This window comes from Lampetra fluviatilis, chromosome 43 (assembly GCF_964198595.1).
Source record: "Lampetra fluviatilis chromosome 43, kcLamFluv1.1, whole genome shotgun sequence".
Classification (NCBI taxonomy): Eukaryota; Metazoa; Chordata; class Hyperoartia; order Petromyzontiformes; family Petromyzontidae; genus Lampetra; species Lampetra fluviatilis.
This window is the reverse complement of record NC_136317.1, coordinates 2,999,891-3,017,673: the sequence shown is the minus strand read 5'-3', so window position 1 is coordinate 3,017,673 and position 17,783 is coordinate 2,999,891. Positions and strand designations below refer to the sequence as shown.

Here is a 17,783-nt window from a genome sequence, read left to right as displayed (position 1 = left end):
TTCTAAAAAAATGAGTTTTCAATTTGGTTTGACGAGTGTGATGAACTTGCGTGTTGGCCAAGCGACGAGGGGTTAAATTCCACAAGGCATGCAGACTGATTCACGAGGTCACATGTCCAAATAGGCTCGTGTGGCAAAAAGTTAACAGTGCATTGTATTCGTGTAGTCCTTTGTTACATTTTCGCGAGATGCATTGTGGTCCTTGTCACGTGTGTGATTAAATTCCATACAGCACCACCTACGAACGTACAAGTCCTACAAAGCAATGGGTTATGTTATACTGTACTGTTATGGAGCTTCACGATTCCCTGTGGTCCTTGTATATTGTGGAATTACATCGCAAACGGCGTCACCAAATCAAAAGTACAGGTCCTACAAAGTACAGCGGTGTAAGGTTTCGAGATACCATGTGGTCCTTGTACCTTGTGTGATTACATTCTACAAATGACCACAACTAAAAGGACAGGTCCTACAAAGCACAGCAGTGTATTCTTTCGAGACCCCTTGTGGCCCTTGTACCGTTTGTGATTAAATCCCACACGGCACCACCACCAAATCAAAAGTACAGGTCCTACAAAGCACAGCGCTGTAAAGTCCCCAGATTCCTTGTGGTCCTTGTACCTTGTGTGATTACATTCCACAAATTACCACAACTAAAATGACAGGTCCTCGTGGTCCTTGTACCTTGTGTGATTACATTCTACAAATCACCACAACTAATAGGACAGGTCCTACAAAGCACAACGCTGTATGATTACATTCCACAAATCACCACAACTAATAGGACAGGTCCTACAAAGCACAACGCTGTATGATTACATTCCACAAATCACCACAACTAATAGTACAGGTCCTCGTGTTCCTTGTACCTTGTGTGATTACATTCCACAATCACCCCATCTAATAGTACAGGTCCTACAACGCACAACGCTGAATCCTCTCTTGCCCTAAGGGACTCCCTTTGACTCCATCCGGGTCCTGTTTGGAGGGTGCCACTAACGGCGGCCTTTGCCTCGTTCGGAGTGTTTGTTGTTTGTTGTTGTTGTCGTACACGCAATTAAGGAGCGTGCAAACCCGGGCTTGGATCAAGCTTCGCCTCCACTTCGTCTGCCTGTAGAGACCGCGGCGTCTCGGTTAAGAAGCTGACGCGCTCGGGATGTAACCGGGAACGTTGCACTGGAAAAGCCCGACTCCCGCCGCGGAGCCTCGGCCTGGCCTAGACCGCCTACCGAGTTTGGTGCGAGGAAGGCGGCGGGCCGCGCGGGCAGAGGTGAGCGGTTTGGCTTATCACCCACCACCTCGTGCCACCATGACCCGTGGTTTATCCTCGACCGTATCAGGGATATTGTTGTACTGTAGTGCTATGTGTGCGTGAAGGGGGTGGGGGAGACATACGTGGTGGAGAGACACGGGAGAGTTCTGTACAGAGAGACGCAGAGAAGGATTTAGACATCGAGAGAGAGACAAAGGTGTCTTTGGCGTGTGGACGGAGGGAGAAGAAGAGAGTTTGATGTAAACACGGGAAGTTGCACCCGAGAGAGATGGAGACGTGTGTGTTGACCAGGGTGGTGAAGCATAGTCAGACAGGCCGCCACCACTCGGCCATGGAGATACGGGGACATGCCCCGGGGAAGACGAGGGGCTCACGGTCGGAGATTGACAGATGCGGAGACGAGACAACCACATTACGACATCTACAGAAGCCAACATCGTCAGACAGAGACACAGAACCACAGTGGGACACACACAGAACCACAGTGGGACACACACAGAAGCCAACATCGGCAGACAGAGAGACAGAACCACAGTGGGACACACACAGAACCACAGTGGGACATCTACAGAAGCAAACATCGGCAGACAGAGACACAGAAACACAGTGGGACATCTACAGAAACCAACATCGTCAGACAGAGACACAGAACCACAGTGGGACATCTACAGAAGCCAACATCGGCAGACAGAGACACAGAACCACAGTGGGACATCCACAGAAGCCAACATCGCCAGACACAGAGACACAGAACCACAGTGGGACATCTACAGAAGCCAACATCGGCAGACAGAGACACAGAACCACAGTGGGGCATCCACAGAAGCCAACATCGCCAGACACAGAGACACAGAACCACAGTGGGACATCTACAGAAGCAAACATCGTCAGACACAGAGACACAGAACCACAGTGGGACACACACACACAGCACCAGTGGAACATGTAAACACTTGCCGTATAAATGGAATGACAGCTGGGAATGAATGTTGTCTGTTAACCAAACGCAACCGATTTGCCCTGTTTTGACCTTACACGCAACGTGCACTCCGATTGCGTTGTGTGTGCGGGTTAGGTTCGTGCAGCACTGTGATGCCAAGATGCCGACGGTATGGCCCACCTTGCTCGACCTGGCCCGCGAGGAGTGCCTGGGCATACTTCGCAAGCTGGGTGAGCGGGGCTGGTGGGAATTGGTGGGAAGTCACTTTGGGAGATGCCGGGAACGATGGGGAGATGTTACGGTTGGAGATATTTTTTTTTGTAGATTTACAGTGGAAAAATTTCGATTTAAAGCTTTCGGTAAAGTCACGTAGAAGGGAAATAATAAAATAATAAAAATAAACCAATTAAATACAATTCTCACGACGTTTCGGCCACAACGCAAGCAGCCGTCCTCAGGTGAAGAACAGGTCTGTCGGAAAGACAGCGTCTGAATGAACACCACCAAGCTTGGCAGCGTATATTTAAGCTGGGTTAGAGGGGGAAGAGCGCCTTGACGAAGGAATTTGCATATCAACAGAGGAATTTAGCATATTTATGGAAAATGCAGATATGGACAGTGGAAACACAAGCCTTCAAATTTTGACTTAAGAACAATCTGCACCCACATTCAGTGGCGTAAGTTTAAACTGGCAGCTGTGCAGAGTGTGGATGCGGCAATTGGTTCAGGTGCCAAAGCCAAACGTTGACTGCTCTAATTAAATTAAAATAAAACGTGGAATGTAAATGCGAATGGCGTTTTTGTTCTTTTACTCTGTTGAAAACATTGTGGTTGTCAAAGGGGCCCCATCTAAACTAAACTTTTTAAAATTTTACCCAGGCATTCTTCTCACGCCTATCCTACCTATTACCTATAGGATTTTCCTCTGGGTCCTCCGGTTTTTCTCTCCACATTTAGAATTAACATGCGCTTAGAGTATTTGGCTGCTATACCTTTCCATATGATAAGCCACCTCATTGGGCTATAATTTGTGACCAGGTCACTTCTGAACAAAACAAAGCTATATAGCTAAGTGGGCCTTATGTGGCAAAATAAAATTAGTTTAAACACGTTCCTTCGGAGTGGGCAGGTAGGAACTTGGTTGGACAGCGCATTCGTGCACGACAGACAGACAAATAATCCCTGGTGGGCAGTGTGGAACCTGTTGTTCCTACCTGTATGTATAAAAGATAACTTGACTTTAGGTAGCCAGGCAGACAGCCCCCTTAACTATCGCCCCCCCCTCCCTTAGGCCCCTCCCCTGACCCCCCTTCCCTTAGGCCCCTCCGCTGACCCCCCCCCTCAGGCCCCTCTCCTGACTCCCCCCTTCCTTAGGCCCCTCCCCTGACCCTCCTCCCTTAGGCACCTCCCCTCTCCGTACCCGGCAGTAGGTCTCCACCAATCAAAGAGCTGTTTATGTTATATATTTATTTATGCACGACAGACAGTCAGACAGACAGACAATAAATCCCTCGTGGGCAGTGTGGAACATTGTTCCTACCTGTAAAAGTAGCCCTCACCGCGCCGCTGTCTGCGTCGTCGTGGTTTTTGTGCCCAGAGCTGGAGGCGTACGCGGCGGCTGTGAGCGCCTTGCGCGCTCAGGGCGACCTCACCGTAGAGAAGCGCGATCTGCTCAGCGAGCTCGGAAAGGTGTTCAGCATTTCCACGGAACGGCACCGCGCGGAGGTGCGCAGGGCTTACAACGATGAAAGGCTTTCCACCATCGCTTTCCAGTGAGTACGCTCGCAAGATGGGTAACTATGCCCCATTGTTAGTTGCCTTGCCACGACTTGGTGTGCTCGGGACTTCACGAAAGTAATTTATTGAGGAGGCCAAGTGGCTCCGTTTTTTTTTCCTATTGTGGTAAAGATGGGAATTGCAGTGACCTAAAAAGTAGTTCTGTGAAGTCTTCTTCTTCAACCAATTCTCGAACACGTGGTGTTACACCGCTCGCCGTGACAGTCCATAAAAATAATTCCTCTGTCGCGTGTCATGACGCTGATAGCAGCACAGTTGGATTATAATTGGGCAAAACATTATTTTCTGTCTTTTATTTTTCACCTTTGCCATAGACCAGAGCTGCATGTCTTCCCTTCGTTACAGTTAATGTGGATTTCGTATAGAGGAGGTTACGTGGTTGGCAGCAAAGGGCAGTGCAGCCAACTCCATTGTGGTAATTCTAGATTTGAAGCTTTCGTGACTGCAAGGATTCATATTCTTAGGTTTTGTTTTTTTTCGGTAAAGTCACGTAGGTAAAAAATTCAAATAAATTAAAGTAAAATAAAATAAAAATAAAAATAACGACGTTTCGATTGCAACACAAGCAATCATCATCAGGTATAAATGAAATATTGTGGTAAATGCCTATCTACACTGTCTACTTTTTACAAGCCAAGCTGAACAGCTTGGCGAAGTACGGTCAAACACCCCCCACAACCCACATGGCATGGGGAGGCTCTTATCCAGCCGTGGCTTGACAGAGAGGCTGTACATGTTACATAGAGGGGCACTGACTTGCCCTATCCCTTTCAGATGCGCCCTCTGCGGCCATGTGGAATGCTCTTCTGATATTAGCAAGCCACTATAGCCTTGCACTTTTAAATCTAGATTGAAAACTCGTTTCTTTAGAACTGCTTTTTGCGTTTAGTTTGTTGTCCTTCTCCCTGCACCTCCCATTAGCGCGGTTGGCTACGTACGGTGCGAAAGAAGTTCAACATACTGTACATACAAACAACTCTCATGACCCACATGGCATGGAAAGGCCCTCATATGGCCGTGGCTTGACAGAGAGGCCCTACATGTTACATAGAAGAAGACTGACTTGCCCCTTCCTCCTCTCCATCGCTCCACCCTCCACCGCAGCGTGTCGGGGCCCAACAGCGGCACGGAGTGGTCCATAGAGGGGCGCCGGCTCGTCCCGCTGCTGCCCCGGCTGCTGCCCCAGACGGTGCTGACGCGCTCGGCCAACTCGGCTGCCCTCGCCATGTCCGCCCACAACGCCACGCTTCCGTCGCCGGGACTCACGGGCAACAAGGAAGGTGAGGGAGCCTGTTCCAGATTTTTGAGTTTTGAATTCCAGATACTGGATGCCCAATTCGGGATTCTGCATTCCAGATTTTGGAAACGGGGTTTTATATGCCGAATGCCGGGTACCAGATTATATATCCAGATTCTAGTTTCCGGATTCTGGATACTGGCAGGCTCGGTGAATCTTAATCAGCTCCACTCGTTAAGTTGATGGGTAAATAGACACTGACTGTATGCTAAAGTGTTCCAGATAGGCTGAGTACTGGGCATTTCACTCATACAATTCAAACCTAGTGCATAATAATACTCATTGGGGTGTAGCATTGAGAACATTTCCCAGCCAACGTTTACGTCAGCGGTTAATGATATCTCATACCATTCCTTGGCGACTCCACTTTACCAGCCCGCACGAGCTAGCATAGTGAAGTATGGTCAGACCGACACAGCGTGGGGAAGGTTTATTGAGAAGGTCTGCAACTATATTGCTTTTATTATTACACGCAGAAATTTGCAGCGCAGCAAATTGCTACATGGTTAGATCCCCGGGGCCCGTGGGTGGCCATTTGGTAATGTGCACCGCTAAACTTCGGAGTATGAAGTTTTTTTTGGACTAAATTCATACAATACTTAATGAATAAAATGATTTTGAAAGTTTCTCGTTTGGAAACTCTCTCGGGTCTGTGAGACCAAGGGTTTCGTGCAGTCGTACCACATTGCTGTACAAGAGTTCAAAGTGCCGTTTGCAGTTCAAATGTTTAATATGTACCCCGTAAGTTAGCATTCGCGATTGTACAGTAATTATCAAAATTACTCGTGGCTTCAAGGTAATGTCACATGCTGCGAGGTCGGTATATGTCTTTTTGGGTTGTTTGATGTTGAGCTTGTATGCACAAGTGACAATGATTATCAATTACGCACGCCTACCTACATGCAACCCTTACGCCGGGCACCAGCAGCCGCGAAAAAAACGTTCATCAATCCACGGAGAACACGCGCTGGCTGCTGCTACATTCAGTGCCTGAAGAAGCTCCTCGGCTCGTGGAGCGAAACGTCGGACATCGTGTCGAATTAAACATGCGGCACGACCCGAAAACACATCGGGGGGGTCTAGCGAACGCCGTGCGTGACCACGGCCGGCACTCGCCTTCTCTAACCGATGCGGATGTATTCACTCGAAACCAATAAAGCGGTGGACGTTTGTCATTGCAGTGGTGGTGAGCTACAGCTATGCCAGCCCGTCCCCAATCTCCCCGACCGTGTGCACCTCACCACTGGGTGGCGCCAGCAGCAGCAGCAACAACAGCAACAACAACAACAGCAGCGGTGGTGGCGGCGGCGGCGTTGGGGCGGGTGGAAACGTTGGGGCGGGCATTGGGGCGGCAGCAGCAGCAGCAGTACCCACCAAGTCTCCGCGTCCGGCCAGTCCGGCATCGAGTGTTGTCGTGCTGCCCAGTGGGAACACCGTCTACGTGAAAAGTACGATCGCCGCAATACTATTTTTGTCACGATCCGACGTGACGTAATTCTGCACGGTGTAGATTATAAAACGCGTTTTTTTTCTGTATTTTAAAGCAAAAAGCTGGGCTTTAAGAAGCTTTCTGCGTACAATTATGGCTTGCATCTGTATCGTTAACGATCTATTGTCGGGTGTCACACTTTGGACACGTATGTATGTTGAAATACTTTCGCACCGTACGTAGCCAACCTTGCTAATCAGAGGTGCGGGGGAAGGACAACACATTAATCACAAAACAGCATCTAGAGAACACATTGGTCCTCCTGGAAGGCGTGGTTTATTCAAGTTGTTGAGATCTTTTCCGGAAGATGGTTCTCGATAGCAAAATATATTACCACCCAAAAGAAGGCCAGTACCAGCTGATCACATAGCTGATCAGATAGCGTTAATATTCATCTTCAGGAGATGACTTTCCGTACTCGTACATTATCTTCAAAGAGAGAATCTGTGATTCTCACAGGATTGTCCAATCCAGGAGAGCCTGGATTGACAGTCTTAGCAAGGCTGTCCTGGGTAGAATCATGATTTTATATACAGCGTCATGCTAATTGCATCCCACAGCGCTGTACATTAATTATATACGAGGGCCCAAATCCTATTTACAGCCACACTACCAAGCAAATGAAAATCCTCCGAAAATAAAAATGAATAAATAAATGGCACCAAAACAAAAAAGGGCACGCACATCACAACAGAGCAAAAATTAGAGCCCATTGAGTCTCCACATCCAGACCACAATCTCAACATCTCAAATGTCCAAAATGTGGTTTCCTATTTATCAGCATACGCCCGGATGAATGAAATGGCCTTCAGTTCGGTATTGAATAATGTGCAATGGAGCAATTTGGCGAATATCGACATTTCGTTCATTTTGTGTTTAGTTTGTTGTCCTTCCAGCGCACCTCCGATGAGCACGGTTGGCTACGTACGGTGCAAAAGCAGCTCAACTTGCGTACATACACGGGACACACTTAGTCCTGGTAACAAGACATCACCCATTCCACCGGCTGCGCCCTTTTTCAGGCGTCAGCTGCTCCGAGGACGACGAAAAACCCCGCAAGAGGCGTCGCACCGACTCGTCGAGCTCCCCGTCGCTCGCTCTGAGCGATGGCACCCTCCGGCTCGCCACGTCGCCCTCGCCCCAGCCGCCGCCGGCGCCGCTGCCGCCTCCGCAACCACCGCCGCCGTCTCCCGCCACCGCTACCGCCACGCTCACCAGCCCCACCGCCGTGTCCGCGGGCCACCCAGCCTTGTCAGGGCCGAAGGTCGGCGTCTCCGTTACGGCCGGGTCGCTGTTTTCTGGTGGCAGCGGTGGCGGCGGTGGTCAAACGCAGCAGCAACAACAGCAGCAGCACATGTTGAAGCAGCAGCAGCAGCAGCAGCACACGCACCACATGTCGCCCGTGAAGATTACGTTCACGCGGCCCGTCACGCCCACCACGGCGAGCTCCACGCAGAAGGTGCGCGACGTCACCGTTTGCTCATGGTGTCTCGGGGAAGAACGCGGTGTGTGCGTGCGTGTGTCTGTGCCGTTGTCTGGAGGGCCTTTGAGGCGGATGCCTGTGATCTGGCTTTGTGGAGCCAATGGTTGGTGGATTGCGTTTAGATTTGTGGAACTGACAAATGCGCTCTTAGGTCCGCTAGGCGGGCATTAGATGGCAGTACATGGAACGGCCGTACATGCACCCAGTATATAACGTTTTTATTTTGTTTTCACAAATTTTTCTCTAGACGCTCCGGCAACAAAACAAGTTTAACCTTTTAAACTCTCACCAATTTCTCCCGGTGCCACCAACCAACTTCCCTCTCTCCTCCGCTAAGCCCCCTCCGCTCTTTCTCTCCCTCGTGTCTCTCCCGTCGCCACGTCGACTCTAGGTGATAATCGTGAGCACCACCGCGGGCCCCACCTTTCTGCCGGGCATCCTGTCCAAGCCTCACGGCCTCGTGCAGCCGGGCGGTGGCGCCGCCGCTCCCCAGCACCGCGCGCCGCCCGTGCTCATCGCATCCAGCTCGGGCGGACACGGCGGCCAGCCTCTGCTGCTGGGGGCACCCATCGCCGTGGCAACCGGGTCCTCGGCCGCCACCGTTTCCGTGGCGACGAGCTCGCACGCCGCCCTGCACCAAGGTGACCAAGGTGACGGGGGCTTGAGCGGTTGGCGCCGCCGAGCTACGAGCCCCCGGCCAGCCGAGTTCGATTCCTGCTCACGGCCAACACCGGTGACGATTATCTGAACCGGTCATGGATCCTCCCTTAGGTCGACTCAGCCTTAAGTGAGCACCTGGTGCGATACGTAAACATCGCCGCTAAAGGGAGGCACAGGCGGCCGGGCGTGGTGCTGGCCACCTACCCCCTCATGTGTCGTGCCGGCCTTCATAGGTGTTCGGTAACAGCACTTGCCCCAACAGTCTATTAAGGCTATACGGGGGATATTTGGTGGAGCAATGGTGTAGTGGTTGGCACAGCTGCACTAATATTGGGAGGGGGATGGGGGGAAAACAAGTAATGTAATTCTAGGTGCGACATCATTCCGCGCGTTTGAACGGCTTGGAATGAAACGTCGAAACGTCGGGAGCCGAAGTTGAATGTGACGGACGCGCGGGTTGCGGCCGTGGCAGGTCTGAGCGTGGTGGCGGGCGGCAAGGTGGGGCCACCCACCAAGGCGCCCGTCATGGGCCCCGCGCGAGCCGTGGCAACCAACCTGCCACAGCAGATGGGCACGGGCAGCGGAGGCGGACAGAGTGCCGCTCAAAAACCCACCATCCAGATCAAGCAGGAGTCGGGTATCGTCCGCCTTCACTCACTCGTTCTGCTCGCACTTTCATTCACTCATGCACTGGCACTTTCGGAAATTCATTGTATCACTAATGTTTATATTTCCTCTCAATATCACTCAAATCACTGACACTTTCAGTCATTCACCTCATTTGTTTATGTGTAGTGGTGGTGTTGACGCGCGCCGACAGTGATAGATCACGGGGCGGCGCGGGGTGCGTGGTTGTGCGCGCTGACACAAGGTGGGAAATAGGATCGTGGGCAGCGCGCAGTGATTGGTCAACTGGGGTGGGTGCTCTCAGCGACGTCCGCATGAAAGATTATAAAGGGGGACGCGCGGGAGCACTCGGGGAGTTGATAACCAGTTGAAGATCGAAGACGGAGTTGAAGAGGTAGGGCCCTGAGACCCCTAGTCCCGCTGTCCTTGTAAGGGCCGGGACCCTGTGTGGCTCGGAGGCGAGACTGTGGGACCCGTGGTCTGACGTCCATGTGGGACGAGGCTGTGGGACCCAGAGTCGAGACGGACACCCCAGCCGGGTGGGTTCCGAGAAGCTACGGGGCGTAAGAGCCCGTGTGGGTGTAGCCAGGGGAACCCCGTGGGTTAGGCTGCAGTTAGCCACCCATGTAATATAAGTTGGTGTTAATAAAGAGTGTGCTACCCGTAAAGTTGTCTCCCGCCAAGTTACTACATTACATATGCACGCTCTCATTATTCCTTTAGTCTACTCATTCGTTCAACATTTCATTCGTTATCCAGAGATTCACTACCTCGTTCGTAATTGCATTCGCTCCTTCTTTGACTCATTAATTAATATTCTTGCGCTTGAATTCACCTGCTGCTTCATTCAAACACGAATTCTCTCGTCTCTTCACATGTTCATTATTGCCTATTGTCACTCGTGATTGGGTTGTGCGTATTTTTATTGTCATGCTTTTCCTGAGTACAACAACATGCGACGACAAGCAGAGTGAAGGTTTATCGAACGACCCACACGGCCGACGCGCCACGGGGGCCTTCATCCAGCAGTGGATTGATTGACTAAGGGCGGCTCTAAATTAATATTTTCACTTGCGCTTTCGGTATTGTCACACAAGACAAAATGCGCTTCAATTCGGAGCTCTCCACACTGTGTCCACCGGTGAAGCCCCTGGAAGGTGCCGTGAAAGAACTACTTCTCAAGTCTCTTTGCTTGTTTGTCGTCGCCCACACCGTCAGCGTTTAACGCGAGTGCGCGCATGCACTCCCACACTCAAGCAGGCGTGAAGATCATCACGCAGCAGCTGCCGCAGAGCAAAATCCTACCGAAGCCGGCCGGCGTGGCAACCACCGCGGCGCCTATCATGGTGGTGAGCAACCCGGCTGCCGTAGTGACCACCCGCCTCGTCACCGCGCCAACGGGTACGCACCCCCCCTCCACCCCCATCACACTGCCCCGGCCTCGCGCTACTCACGCGCGTCTCGAGACGGTTCAATTCTCCCGTGGAAAGAAAGCGCACGTTGGAAAGCGTTGTGGAATTTACAAGCGAAAGGCGACGTCCGTCCGCGCGTCCGTCCGTTCGTGCGTCCGTCTCGTGCAGCAGTCAGCTCCCGTGTGGCGTCGCCGGGTCCCACCTACCTGAAAACGACCAGCGGCAACATCATCACGGTGGTGCCCAAGTCGCTGGCGTCATCGCTGGGCGGAAAACTTCTGAGTTCCACCGTCATGTCCGGTGAGATTCGTACAACCTGAGATGCGGGGCGATGCTTCGCCCGTCGGATGCACATGCAGATGCGCGCCCTCCTCGGTTGCGTGTCCTCCCGCTATGTGAGCGGAAAAACGAACGAAGCGAAAAGCGATTTCCCCCCAGAAATAATGACACACCAAAACTTGGTGAGATACGATGCACGCACACCGCGCACGGTAAGGTGGCAGGACGAATAAGTTCAGGGTATGCCGACGTGTGACTGTATCACTCCGCGTACTGTATCGTAAGGCTCGGCCTCGCAGTTGGAGAAAGCAGTTCGTAGTCGGTACCGCTCGGGATCTGCGTTATAACGGTGCGCGCTCCGCATTGTGTGAGAACCACGTGAAAGCGAGAACGCGTTGTGTGGACAGCGACGAGTCAAACGGGGACTTAACCTTCGATTTAAAGCTTTCGTGACTGCAGGGATTCATCTTCTTGGTTCTTTCGGTAAAGTCACGTAGAATGGAAATAATAAAATATTAATAAAACATAATAAAATAATTCTCACGACGTTTCGGCCACAACGCAAGCAGCCGTCCTCAGGTGAAGAAGAGAGTCTGACTCTGTCTTCTCGACAGACCTGTTCTTCACCTGAGGACGGCTGCTTGCGTTGTGGCCGAAACGTCGTGAGAATGATTTTATTATGTTTTATTTTTATTATATTATTATTTCCATTTTACATGACTTTACCGAAAGAACCATGAAGAGGGGACTTAACCGTACACGTTTGGCGTTGGCCGTCTTGTTTATTATTTTCGTCGTCGTTCAACAATGCAGGCACAACAACGAAGATCACGACCATTCCGGTGTCGATGGCCTCCAAGTCGAACGTGATCGTGGTGCAGAAAGCTCCCGGCAAGGGAGCCTCCATCCAGGGTCTCGCGGGGAAGAGCGTCGTCACAACGCTGCTGGGAGCGGCCGGCATGGGAGGAGCGGTGAGTCTCCGCTCGCGTGTGATGCCCAACTCCCTCCCACCCCCTCTCTCAGTTTCATTTTCATTTCATTTACTTGGTGTAGCCCTGTGAGCCATTCGGCTCTTGAATTGGGTGCAACATGAACAAGAAACATCTTAAAGCGACTATGCGCAAATAGAAAAATCTAGGAAAAAACAGCAATCTTCCAGAAAAAGCACCGTATATCAATGCTGTGTGCAAAAATCCCAGTGGGATGTAAGTCAAACAATAACAACCATAAGACAATTTACATTAAAGTTAGCAGGCTAACTCTGTACTACAACAAACAAATATGGCTAAACCAAAACGTTTTCGAAATCACCAAAATAAAGCTATAAAAGCAATGTAACGGTGATCATAGGAACTGTGATTGAAATTTGACAATAAACAATATACATAACATGTACTACCAAACTTTTCAGCCATAAATTTCGATTTAAAGCTTTCGTGACTGCAGGGATTCATCTTCTTGGTTCTTTCGGTAAAGTCACGTAGAAGGGAAGTAATAAAATAATAAAAATAAAACATAATAAAATAATTCTCACGACGTTTCGGCCACAACGCAAGCAGCCGTCCTTATGCAGCCATAGCTGGTTGCATGAGTCACTCCGTAACATCTCTCTCCATACATCGTAGCATACACAACAAGCCGGGCAAGGCAGCCCCAGTTCAATAACGGAGCCTCCAGCATGGACATTAAGAAGCGCACGCAACTTTTATCGTTCATTCATTCACCGCGCATAGTCAGCGAAGGACCCTTGCGCGCCAAACGTGTGACCTCTTGCGGCAGCATTCGCTTAAACTGCTCTTGGCTGCCATCCATACACCGGCGTTTCAAGTGATTTGTTTGATACACGGATCACGGGGTGGGGGGGGGAGGGGTTGGCGCCATTCCTTTGAAGGTCGCGGTCCATTTCAAAGCGTGCAATTTGCTTGAGTTTGCGCAATGTTATGAATAATCCATTCGAAACTCTTATGGGGCAATGCGTCGGCCCTGTGGTAGAGAACGGCCCATCGAAGCGGTTATTTTAAAGCCGCCTCTTGAGATCGAGAGGTTTTTGGTTCACGCACTAGGGGGCAGCACCTCGTCACCCACCCTGCTGCTGGCTTTCAAAATTCATACTTGACATTCTCAGAGCCGGGAATTGACCACATTTTAAGTGCAAAATCATATTTAATGTGATGGGTATCAATATATATATTTTCATTTAAAGCTTTCGTGACTGCAGGGATTCATCTTCTTGGTTCTTTCGGTAAAGTCACGTAGAAGGGAAGTAATAAAATAATAAAAATAAAACATAATAAAATAATTCTCACGACGTTTCGGCCACAACGCAAGCAGCCGTCCTCAGGTGAAGAATGAAACACCACCAAGCTTTGACAAAATTATTTTGTCAAGGCGCTCTTCTTCTCCCCCTCCAACCCAGCTTAAATATACGCTCCAAGCTTGGTGGTGTTTCATTCTTCACCTGAGGACGGCTGCTTGCGTTGTGGCCGAAACGTCGTGAGAATTATTTTATTATGTTTTATTTTTTTATTTTATTACTTCCCTTCTACGTGACTTTACCAAAAGAACCAAGAAGATATATATATATATTTGTTTGTGTGCAGTCATTGGTGAACGGGCTGAGCCTGTCAACTTGCTGCACTCGAGGGAAAACCGGTTGTCTAATCGCAGCAGAACTCTTACCCGGATTCGAACCCAGGAGCTCAGCTGTGCCAGCTCAGCACGCTGGATGCTCTTGAGCCACTCGGCCAACATCAGCATTCATTTGTTTTATTAAAACGTGCAGCAGTAAGTCTATGGAAGGGGAGTGATGGCTGGGGGCCCGCACCTCCGATTAGCACGGTTGGCCACGTACGGTGTGAAAGAAGTTCAACGCACGTAGAGACGGAGTGGCAGCCAAGGAACATTTCCGTGTTAACGTCCGCCACGGAGATGGAGTGGTGAAAATCATCTGGCGCGTGGTGGCAAGATGAATTATTGCATTGCACGACCATGGTTGGAAAGAGATCATAATCGGAATATTTAATTATACTGCAGGAATCCGAAGAGCTATAAAGCTCTCTTTAACAGATGTCTAGTGGTTCACATATGTCCAATAAATCTTGGTTGATGATGATGAAAATGATGATAGCAATAACAACACCTCACTCTGAAATCAGTTAAACTCATTTCCTTTCAGGCAGATTCAGAGAAGCGTCAGAATTCATGGCAACATTTTCCCTGTTGTGATTTACATTGAGTAGCACTCCTCTGCATTTACGGCTCCTAGTCCGAGCCGGTGGTGGAAATTCCACATTCCAGGCAGGTACCGCTTTGTAATTGTCAATGTCCCACATTGGATCGGAGATCAGGGCCATCAGTGGAGAGGATCAATGCTGGCAGATGCAACACTTTCGCTTGTGACTGACTTTGAGGATGTGATGAGTCACACGGTGAAAAGAAAACCAGTGTGGTAAGCTTTAGTAAGCCGGTGACGCATCATCAGTGTAAACATACAGCCCTCTTGTCAGACCACTGCCGGATGAGAATATCCGCGTGCCATGCGGCTTGCGGCGGTTCACTCTGGCTTGGTGAAGCCGGGATGCATAGAGGTGGGAGCATAGGGAGTTCCATACAATATTGGAGTTTGATACACTGTCCTCTGCTGCTCACGATGTTATCCCCACAGCCAATAACAACTTGCCGTGCATAATGGTTTCCTGTACCAGACTTCCCCTTCAGCTCGCCCTTACCGGCATGGGGAAGTACGGTCAAACAACCCCATGACTGATACTCCGTGGGGGGTGGGGGGGGAGGGAGGGCCGTCATCTAAGAGTGGATTGACAATGGACTATAAACAAATTATTATTATTCCTGTGATTTCCACTCCGTCACAGATGTTCCTACCCACTCATTCATTTCCTGTTTTGCAGGAGAAGCCTCCTCTTGCCGTCAAGCGCCTTGAGTCGACGTTTAATTTCGCGTGATCGCGCGGTTGAACGGGTCGTGAACGCTCGCTCGTTGTGTTTTTCCGCACGGCAGCGGTTGGGTTAATGGGAAACATCGGCGGCAGGAGCGTGGCTTGCCACGTTCACTGCCGTCCGGAGGCTCCACATGGTACCAGTTAGTGGGCTCGGCGCCGTGGCTGTTTTTCATTTTGACGGGTTTTCTCCGCCTCTCCGTCTGAGCCCTAACTTCCGTTGCGAAGGCCCCACTTTGCGTTGCGGAGTAACGTCGTGACGCAGCCCGTAGACACCCCACTTTTTCACAGTGCTCACGTGCCGTCCCGTCCGTCTGTACGCCGTGTTCGGCCTGTGATTACTCGGCACGCTGGCTGATCACATCAGTGGACTGTGATCTAATGTAACATCATGGCCGGAAGAATTGCGAAACATTGTTCGCGGTTACATTTCACGTAATTTCCACCTTCCCCTGTATACGCGCACAGCCCTGTTGTGTCAATCCACTGCTGGATGAGGTTCTCTTCCCATGTCTTGGAGGTCGTGTGGGTTATTTCACCGTGCTTCACCGTGGAGTGGGGGGTGGGGGGGGCAGTAAAAAAAGTTATTTCTCAATTGAGCATCGCCTCTTCACAACACTGAGCCAGTGGTTAAAATTCCTCATTCCTATGGTGGGGGCGAGTTTATCCATACGCACAAGTACAACATTATAATGTCTGCAACGTAGCCTCAACCTGCTGTATGCATGGCTATTACTCATCTAACCACCATCCAAGCTCTAACCCTACTTATCTCCTGATGAGATCGGGTGTATTCCGGGTGATACGGTAATTTGGCGCAACTGAAAATCAAACTTAATGGTGCTGCTACTTTGGCCCTCGCGTATTTCCAAGCGTACGCCAAAACATTTACCCTGCTGTCTGGCGCAAGCGTTGTGATGGGCGATGGCTGCGTCGTGCCCTTTACGAGGGAAATCTGGGTGTCCCGAGGGTCGTAAAAAGAAAACATTTGGATGGCCAGGCAGCTTAAGCGGTCAGAGCATCAAGCCGGCAAGTTTGTGAGCTCTTGGGGTGAATCCAACTTTCAGCCGCCAGTGATTAAACACTCACCTAAAGTGTAGCGTGTTGATGGGGCACTACGCTGGTGAGATGTTATCTCCCTCGCTTGGTAGGCAGCAGGTCGTGGGTTTGATCCCGACTTTGGCGTCTGCTGTATATTTGGAGTTTGCCTGTTCTCCTCGTGGTCGTGTGGATTTTTCTCCGAGTCTTCTGGTTTTTCGCTCCACATTTAGAAACGACGTGCATTTAGAGTATTTGGCTGCTATGAATTTCCACGCGATAAGCCACTTCGTTGAGCCATCATTTGTGTCCAGGTCGCTTCTGAAAAAGAGCTACGCAGCTCGGTGTGGGGCCTTACCTGGTAGAATTAAAATTGTTCAGTTACCAGTGACGGTGCACAACAAACCCGTGACGTCACACGTGGGTCTATCGCTCTTTAAGTTTGGATCAATTCAAGGGGGTTACGCGAAGGGATCTCCGTAGTAGTTGTACGGTCATGTGTCTCGGTTGACGTGGCCCATTCTCGAGCGCACGGGGTGATGCGCCGCTCTCTGAATGGATAGTTCATCGCACGACACGACGCCGATGGAGCAATTGCGAAGAGTGAAATTGTGAAAGCGACAATTGATAAATATGTCGTGAACCTCAAGAGCGTCTCACTTGTTCAAAAACAGGGAGGAACGTGCTTGACGATGACGATAACGATGATGGTCGTGGTTATGAGGCTAACGATGATGGTGATCACGTTAATCATGGTTATTTATGGCGATGACGCCAGCAATAATGATGTTGATACTGTTGATGATGATGATGATGATAGTGATGTTGGTAATGATTTTGACGATTGACATGCTTTATAATGGTGCCAGGAATAATGATGATGGTGCTGCTGGTGGTGATGATGATGAGAATAATGATTAATGATAAGTGCTTTCTATGAATTATTATTAACTAGAGATGTTAAAAAAAAATACTGCACGGCTCTCTGAAGCTCTTTATTGGGGTCTGCTGCATCTTATATAAACGTAAATAATAATGATCACAACAGTGACGGTAACGCTGATAACGTTCTTGTCGGTGGTCGCGACGGTGACAACGATTGGTGACGGTGGGCAGGGCGAGAAAGGGCTCCAAGGAACGTCGTCGGGGCCGAAGCCCACCATCCTGACGACGGCACGGTCCGGTATCGGCGGCGGCACCATCTCGAAGATGATCGTGACGCAGAACAAGCCGGGAGGTGTGCCTCCCATCCCCGCCGCCAAAATCCTGCCGCCCAAAAACCCTTACACGCAGCCCCAGGTGAGCCGAGTCGTGTGCCTGTGGCTACCCAAGGCCAGCTCACAGGGCCGTCTATAGGGGGTGGGGGAGAGCGGCAGAGGTCGCAACCGGGTACCCGATACCCGTACCCTACCCGATACCCGGCTACCCGTACCTGGCCAGGTACGGGTACGGGTACCCGTTTGCGACCCTGGTGCGGCCGGGTACGGGTACAGGTAAGGAATCAAAACCTGTTTGCGACCTCTGGGGAGCGGT

General features: G+C 50.5%; 1 protein-coding gene across 6 annotated transcripts in view; it reads left to right on the top strand.

The window, feature by feature from the left end:
* Positions 1-960: 960 nt before the first annotated feature.
* EMSY (EMSY transcriptional repressor, BRCA2 interacting) overlaps positions 961-17,783 on the top strand; it is a 35,779-nt gene continuing 18,956 nt past the window's right edge. For 2 of the 6 annotated variants that reach the window (XM_078876154.1, XM_078876151.1), the window contains exons 1-12: positions 962-1,270; positions 2,349-2,443; positions 3,811-3,985; positions 5,115-5,290; positions 6,489-6,755; positions 7,819-8,255; positions 8,671-8,920; positions 9,412-9,576; positions 10,824-10,967; positions 11,147-11,278; positions 12,071-12,228; positions 17,367-17,549. In XM_078876154.1, coding sequence (XP_078732280.1) covers positions 2,374-2,443; positions 3,811-3,985; positions 5,115-5,290; positions 6,489-6,755; positions 7,819-8,255; positions 8,671-8,920; positions 9,412-9,576; positions 10,824-10,967; positions 11,147-11,278; positions 12,071-12,228; positions 17,367-17,549 — 2,157 coding nt within the window. In that variant the 5' untranslated portion in view covers positions 962-1,270; positions 2,349-2,373. Of the gene's footprint in view, positions 1,271-2,348; positions 2,444-3,810; positions 3,986-5,114; positions 5,291-6,488; positions 6,756-7,818; positions 8,256-8,670; positions 8,921-9,411; positions 9,577-10,823; positions 10,968-11,146; positions 11,279-12,070; positions 12,229-17,366; positions 17,550-17,783 lie in introns of all 6 variants that reach the window. The other 4 variants (XM_078876157.1, XM_078876153.1, XM_078876152.1 and 1 more) reach the window with 4 other exon arrangements.